Source organism: Populus alba, chromosome 1 (genome assembly GCF_005239225.2).
Source record: "Populus alba chromosome 1, ASM523922v2, whole genome shotgun sequence".
In the NCBI taxonomy this organism is placed as follows: Eukaryota; Viridiplantae; Streptophyta; class Magnoliopsida; order Malpighiales; family Salicaceae; genus Populus; species Populus alba.
This window is the reverse complement of record NC_133284.1, coordinates 20,399,683-20,407,591: the sequence shown is the minus strand read 5'-3', so window position 1 is coordinate 20,407,591 and position 7,909 is coordinate 20,399,683. Positions and strand designations below refer to the sequence as shown.

The 7,909-nt window shown below is 34.2% G+C and overlaps 1 protein-coding gene across 2 annotated transcripts; it reads left to right on the top strand.

The window, feature by feature from the left end:
* The first annotated feature begins 1,322 nt into the window (after positions 1–1,322).
* Positions 1,323–7,659, top strand: LOC118042569 (uncharacterized). Of its 2 annotated transcripts, XM_035050272.2 has the most exons (11): positions 1,323–1,482; positions 1,664–1,729; positions 1,791–1,858; positions 2,011–2,044; positions 2,258–2,327; positions 3,845–3,902; positions 4,343–4,471; positions 4,673–4,764; positions 6,217–6,295; positions 7,099–7,177; positions 7,311–7,659. In XM_035050272.2, the coding sequence occupies exons 1-11, from the start codon at positions 1,476–1,478 to the stop codon at positions 7,385–7,387; spliced, it is 759 nt and encodes a 252-aa protein (XP_034906163.1). In that variant the 5' UTR covers positions 1,323–1,475; the 3' UTR covers positions 7,388–7,659. The 2 variants fall into 2 exon arrangements, with proteins under 2 accessions (XP_034906163.1, XP_034906164.1); XM_035050273.2 differs by lacking the exon at positions 4,343–4,471.
* Positions 7,660–7,909: the final 250 nt, after the last annotated feature.

The window sequence follows — 7,909 nt, the reverse complement described above, 5'->3', positions numbered from 1 at the left end:
GAGATCACCTATGTATATGGAAAGGCTCATGTGACAATTGTGTAAGTGATCCTTAGAATTAGATCACTAAGTTATTTTATATAAAAAATGTTATGTTTTGATCATGTTGCATGCTATTTTAATCGATGTAATGAAAAGGCAGACATTGGGTACAATATGAATTATATGAAGGTATTTGAGTGGTTAAGAGATTTGAATAAATAATAGACATGCATAAGAAAAATATTTCATATATTCTCAAATAGTATTGACTAAGAAATCCTTGACCAGGTGGAATGAGATTTGAAAAGAGTTTCAAATTTTATTCAAATGATCAATGATTATTATGTAGAGAACAAATATGATTTAACATGGTAGATATACTCTATACTTTAATGTTAAATCAAAACATTATTGATGAAAGATATTAGTTACACCAAGAAACCTATCACTGAAAAGTTAAGTCAAACTGCTAATGATTTTTTTAATATTTGGAGGATCATGACACCTGATTTCAAATATTAGTTAATTAATTGTTGAATTGATAATAAATTAAATTGTTTTATTTATTTAATTATATTTAATTTATATTTGGGATAACATATTAAAAACCTAATGAGTCATATACATTAAGAACCATTAATTAGAAATTAAACCGCGATAACTTAATTAAGTATAACTTGATTAAAATATATTACTAGAACTAGAAAAATCAAGTAAGGACTTGATTGAGTTAATTTCTAAAATTATCCTGAATTAATATATAGATATTATTCAGAGGGTAAATTGATATATTTTTTAATTTATAATATTTTTTAGATTTTTTTATAAATAATAAGCTATACCTTTTATTTTTTAAGTGTGACTATCTGTTAGATCAAAAAACCATACAAGTTACATAATAAAGAGCTATCATTTTAGTCATAATAATCCCTCTATCCTAAATAAGAATTTATGAGATTTTTCATTGGTAATTTGTGTTGATTACTATTGGAAGCTAGATAATTAAACAACTTGTAGTTTACAATAACATAGCATTTAAATAATTATTCAAAGTTAAAAAATATCAAATCTTTAAGTAATAAATTCTCTAAACAACTCTAAATTTGTCTAATAAAATCATAATAACTCATGAATAATTTTATTTTATTATTTTGACTGCATATATGATATTTGAGAAACCTAATCTATGATAAGATAATAGACATGCATAACATTGATATATTTTTATGTTATGATAAAAATCAACTTAGAAACTTATGTATGTAGAGTAGGTATTAAATCTAGTAATTATAAATAAACGAAACCTTTAATAATTCTTTTTAGGTAACAAAATAAAATCTTAAATTTGGGACCCGGGTTGCTTTATTAGGTTCTGGCTTTGTTGAGTAGTCGGCGTTAATCTTCGATAGCAAAGAAAAGATAGCGACCGCCCGCTGGAGAAACTGAGATACAGAGAGAGATTGAAATTAAAAAAAAAAAGCAAATTATCGACCATGACTGGTAATTTCCTTTGATTTTCTTAATGGGTTTTTTTGGATATATTGTTTATGATTACATATATTGGTTGCTTGATAATCAGTTCCTTCCCATTAGAGGAGTGCTGCGCTGCAGCAATGGGGCATGTTTATATCTATGTGTTAAGAACTGATTGATTGATTGATTGAATGAAACGAATTGGCAGACTATGGACAGGAGCAGGAGATGGAAATTGAAGCATTGGAAGCCATACTCATGGATGAGTTCGAAGGTACCTTATTTCTTTCTTTTTGGTTTTCCCAAGTAAACAAACTAATGATATGCAATGGCAGAAATTCATTCCAGCGAGAGTGGCTTAAATACTTCTAATCGTTGCTTCCAAATAATAATTTCTCCACAGGTTGGTTGGTTTGTTCTTCTTACTTTACATCCATTCTATCAGATTGGATCTCTCTTTTAAGTTATTTTTTTCTTTTTATTTTAGCACTGGCTGGAAAATATTAATTTGCTCGTTTTTCTTCACATGTAATTACTTTGCTCTGTGGTCAACAGGATGATGACACGGATGAGTCTACTGACATTCCAGGTTATTCTCTTTGTTTTGGTGCAATAAACATGTATTGATTTTTGCTAGATCAGTAAATGAAGGTTATCCCAGCTTCCTACAGACTTTAAGAAACTGCCATAGCCATCCTGTTAAATAACTTCATGTTTTGCTTTTAGGACTGTTTTGGTGGGTGCCCTCCTTTGATCAGACTTGAGTATTTATTTATTAAGTTCTTTCCCATTTCTTTTGCAGTTCAACTAGGCCTAGTTTTCTCCCACACAGTAAAGTATCCAGATGAACCACCACTTTTGAATGTGAAGAGGTTAGTATGTAAATTCTGCAGACATTCCTATTTGGAGGTGTTCCTTTTTTGATTTAGTGTTCTCTATCTCAATTCAAAATTAAAATGTTTTACTTGAAAGAAAATTATTTTTTTTTGTCTGTGGAGCTCGACTTTGCTCTCTGAGTGCTTTCCTTGATTTGTTAAATGCTTCTCAAATACCACACAAACATGTAACAGCAAAAGACCACTGTTTTCTTTTTGGCTACCTTCTTCTGAAATCCAATTGAGTTGAAAGATTAAAAAAGAAGAAAGTGAGAAATAAGAGGGGGGGAGGCGAAGACATTAGAGGCACACATGCCTTGGACCCAGATTATAATATTGAGAGTTTGACATCAAGGTTTTGAGCAAATAACTAGAAGGCTCGAGTATTCATGGACATTTGTGGAATCTCCATCGTTCTATTAGGTTTCGGAATCCTGTATAGGAAAGTTTATTGTCAATATCAAGACTGACTTGGACCTAGAGAAAATAAACCTCAGATTCATAAAACCCTTGGAAAATTGATCAAAGTGCCAAAATACAGAAGGAAACTGTGGTCGCAGAATTACCAAAAATTGAAACCTGAAACAATAAGATAATTTGATCATGAATCAGTAAGGTAGTGACCTTATTGAAAGACTTGAAGCTTTTTATTCATGATGCCTCATGTGCACCACTCACCACTCACAACTCATAAGGAGAAGCTGCATTTGCCAATCTGAAAATTGCAAGAAAAACTAGCTTCCTTTTTCCATGGTTGCATCAACTCGTGTACATGTCTCAGCTACAATGTTGCTTCCACTGCTGCGCTGTCATCTCCAAAATCTAGTTACAACTAGGAGCTCGTGAAAAGGCCTTTAATGAGAGTGGTACGGCAACCAGGTTACCTGCAGAAAAAAGTGACTAGATATACAGTTATTGCATGCTACTGGTTTCTTCTTCTGTAGTCTCCATAACAACCTTGATATTTCTCTATTTTGACAGTGTAACGGAAATTCTTTGTAAATTCATTGTGGCATGTGCATAGATTTTCATTAAAATGCTATTTTCACGAAACCATAGAAATCTTAAACTTAATTTTCATGAAACAGAATCCCTTGGTGTTTTGCAAGTAGACTTTTTTTTTTCACATTTTTTTTTATTATTTTATAGTATAAGCACTGACAGTATATCAATTTTGAAGTGCAAGCCATAGAGGCAGCTAACCTGCACTAAGTGCTATTTCGAAAGTATTCTTTTCACTCATTAGAAAGTCTGACCTACAAAAATATAATGATCATAGAAAGGCTGTTGAGTTCTTGCTGCTTTGCTAAATGTTCAAATGCACCCAGTAAGTGTTTAAACCACCTATCTTGTTAAGTCAGTTGATGGGCTGTGTGGTGCAAGAGCTGGGTGATACTTATGTAACATGTATCGAAATGACTACTGTGAAGTGATAAAAGTATGACCTATAATTGGAGTATTATATAGATGAACCATGCCCAGAGACATCTGATTGTTGTTCCTCTCTGTTCCAGCATACGAGGTATCCAAGCAGATTATCTTAAAATTTTGAAAGAAAAGCTTGAGCAAGAGGTAATTACTTGAACTCTATATTTTTATTTTACCGTACCTTTTAAGAATGTAATCAAGCTATGGAGGTATCATTCATATGATGGAGCTGTGTCTAACAATTTCTCATGCTTGGAAATGCCGAGGAATGTTAATGCACTCTCTTCATGATGTGTTGCCTGAGACAGTGATTGGGTAAATACAACAGAAAAAGCCTCAAAAACCACTTAAGAAGAGCAAGAACTGAGATGACATGGGGCACTACAAAAGTGTAAATTCTGTAGAGCAGCAAAATATTCAAGTCTAGATCCTTGATTCCCTGGGATAAGGATAGTTATAAGAACTAAAATCTACCCTCTAAACATATAAGCTGTTTATTTTTGTTTGGTAAAATATGTTTATACCATAAAGTGAATATACAATTCAGGGAACTGTGAGGTTATGCTAATAATTTGACTTGATAGTCATTCGAAAATCTTGGTATGGCGATGGTCTACACGCTAGTTACATCTGCTAAAGAGTGGCTGTCTGAAATATATTGTCAAGATGCTATCAATGAGGACATTGAAAACGAAGAGGCAGCAAAAGATGATGTATGTATTCCTCTGTGAATTTTTCTTTTTTGTTGGCTGCATTCTTACTAGATTTAAGTGAAAACATAATTTAGCAATCCAAGATATGTCCACTTGATCTCAAAAGCTTACCAAATCACTGTGCATTGATAATTTCAGATGTTTGCTGATGTCATTTTTATTTTCTTAAGAAGCCATGCATGCTCGTTAATCCATTTACAGGTAATTGTCCCACATGGAGAACCTGTTACTGTCGAGACATTTCTGGCTTGGAGAGAAATATTTGAAGCAGAGTTGGCCCTTGAGCGAGCCAAGTAAGTCCTATTATTTGAACACTATATTTCAGGGTCAAGGTTCCATTCCAATTCTGTTATTTGGATATGTTTCTGACCTTGAAACCTTACCGTCCACAGTTAGGAAACAAAATCATCATATTTATTGTTTGTCTTTGTTGTTATTGTGTCGTGGTGTTTTTTCAACCCTAAATAAAATTTGTTAGTTGGCACAGCTACCCTTTCTTCATAGGTATGGAGTGAGTGTATAGGGTCACCTATTACGTTCATGAGGTTGACTTGTAAGAATTTAATAATTTCTGTGAGGCTTACCACCTTTGTCTAGTTTGATGGTGGGCTTGTCTTGACACAGTTCAATTGCAAAACTTGTGCAACGGATTGATGCTGCAAACTTATAGTTGAATGATTTTAGAACTTGATGGGTCTAAAGCTATTACTAATTGAGATAAGGTTGCTGGTTCTCATTTTGCTTTTTTGTTAATGTTCACTTTGAAAACAAGTCGATAGAGGGAGGTGGTCAAACCTTGAAGAAGTTAGCATCATTTGCTACTTTTAGGAGGTAACTTTCAAAATATTTTTTTGCTCTCATGTGCAAGAGAATAGTTGACTTCATGCCAAGCAAAAGACTAATCATACAGTAGACTTACCATGCATTAGGATGGACAACCCACCTATAGGTTCTTTTTGCTTGTATAAAGAACAAAAGAAAATAAGAGAATAAAGGTGCTTGTTCATTGGAGTTTACCAAAACTAGTTCTGGAACTTCAACAAGAACAGGTTTCATTTCTAATACTCTACAAGAGTGAATTGGTTTGTTCAACTCATTGAAGAAGCCTTCTTTTATGCTATACTACCCCCAGTGGAGTCTTGAAATTACAAGCACTTCCCAAAGCTTGAATTTTTGATAGATGCCCCCTTCTATATTTTAAATAAACAACAAAAACTGCGTTTTATACCCAAAATGACCTTAATAGGTTTAAAACTACCCTATTTGATGGTATGAGTATTTTGGCATAAATGGTGATTTGTGTAATATTTTCTTGAATGGGGAGGAGTTTCTTGTCAAACTTTGAAACTTACAGGAGGGGGGGAGTGGTATTGTAATTTACTCATTATTTTAATTTGTCAATTTTCTATTTAGCACTAGGTTTAAATCACAAACAATCTAGAAGCCTTTTTTTTTTTTTTTTTTTTTTTATTCCAAGTGATGTTCTTCATGTAATGGGCAACATATAGTTGAGTCATTTGTTTCATAGATGTCTTTTTACGTTTAATATTAGCAAGCATGTGATGCTACTGTGTAAGGAAAAGTGGATACGCAGTTTCAGATGATTTTCTTGTACATCTCACCTCACAAAAAACCATGTGCTGCATTTTATGTAAACTCTTTTTTTCTTAGATTATAATCGGATCACTGGAATAAGTTTTTGTTCAACCATTAATTCATGACTAATGTCTGGGACCATTTTTCAGGCTGATGCCAGAGTCTGCCCTCACAGCCCCAAAGGAGAAGAAGCTTACAGGCAGACTGTGGTATGAAAGTGGAAAAGCGGTATGCTATCCCTGACTTTTCCTCCCTCTTATAAAGTGGATGCACAATTCAATTTCCCATGTTAAGATTTGATGATATTCCCAAAATGTTCACTTAATAGACTGCTCTAAACCATAGCATCTAAAATATTTAGTATCTCGGATGATGTATGGTTTCTTGGTGGCTGAGCTGTAGCAGTCATCCTGTTTGCTAATAATGCTTCCCTACCTGAGCTGTAGCAGCCATCCTGTTCGCTAATATTGCTTCCCTACCTGCGTTAGAGATGATATCCCATTTGCTCAATTTCAACTAATGATACAATAATGTTTAATCAAGTTTGGAATGGATGATTAAATAACATTATTCCCCCCCCCCCCCCCCCCCGGGCGAACCCTTGGCTGATGAAATTTTATTTTATTTTAGGTCAAGAAATATGAATCAAGATGAACCATCAATGCTCTTAGACGTCATTAATTCATCCTTTCATTGAGTTGGCTATTTCACTTGATTAAAGGCATTTAGTAACATTTGAGATCAACTCTGATTTAGATTGTTAGCACTGGGATGGCTTGATAAATTGATTGTCATTTTTACTGGCCACTCTAAATCACAGACCCGAGTCCATAAGATAAAAGCAATATAGTTTCTAAAATAATTTGAATTCTCTCATATATCTTTTGCTGGCACATCTCAATAGCAAGTTGGGTTCTACGCTAGATGTCTATCATAGAGAAGGGTTCATTTTTAGATAGAAATTGCATTCCAATTTCTAACTGAACCTCTTTTATGCTAAAAGTAAATAACATGTTGAGTCCCTTCTGCAGAAAGGTGCAGTAGCAGTCAGTGAAGCATCTGATGAGGAAGATGAGGAAGAAATTGATTTTGATGACGACGATTTTGAAGGTGATTCTTTATCTTCTTGGTCTACAATTTATAGTTTTGGCATGGAAATTTTATCTGGTAACGTGAATTTCAATGTTGGAACTTTATCACATGCATCCTTTTGAAGTATGTCCTTTCTTTGATGTAATGGCAGATGATGAAGAAGATATGCTTGAGCACTATCTGGCGGATAAATCTGACTCTTCTCACGCTTCAAGGAGAGCTGCGTAAATGAAAGTATTTGGTGTTGAAATCAAGGTTGTCGAAGGCAAGTGTACGGGCATTATCAGCCAAAAATTTAATTTCTTTCTGGGCGTTGTCCTACACGTATTTATCTCCTTTTCCCCTATATATTTATTGAGTGAGGAAGAGGGACGTGTAGATCCGAGTGATTTCCTTTTGTTCAAGGGAGGGGCAGGAGGGGTTAATGTGGAGATGCAATCCAGAATTTAGAACAAGTTGAGAAAAATCTAGCACATGAATCGAAGTACTCTATTTGCTAAGTTAATCCATTACCACTACATGTGGACATTGTTACTGGCAGAAAAAAGTGAAAATAAAGTCACGGTAAGCAGCGAAGGCGTGACATGTCCGGCCTTCCAAGCCTCTCACAAATCTCACTCTCGAGCTCCAGCACATAAAGGCTTCATTCCAATAAATGGAAACCTATACTGAAGATGCAGATTCGCAATGGCTGAGAAACAGCAAGGATCTGTTCGTTTCTACTGTTTGAGATGGAGCTCCGATGGACGA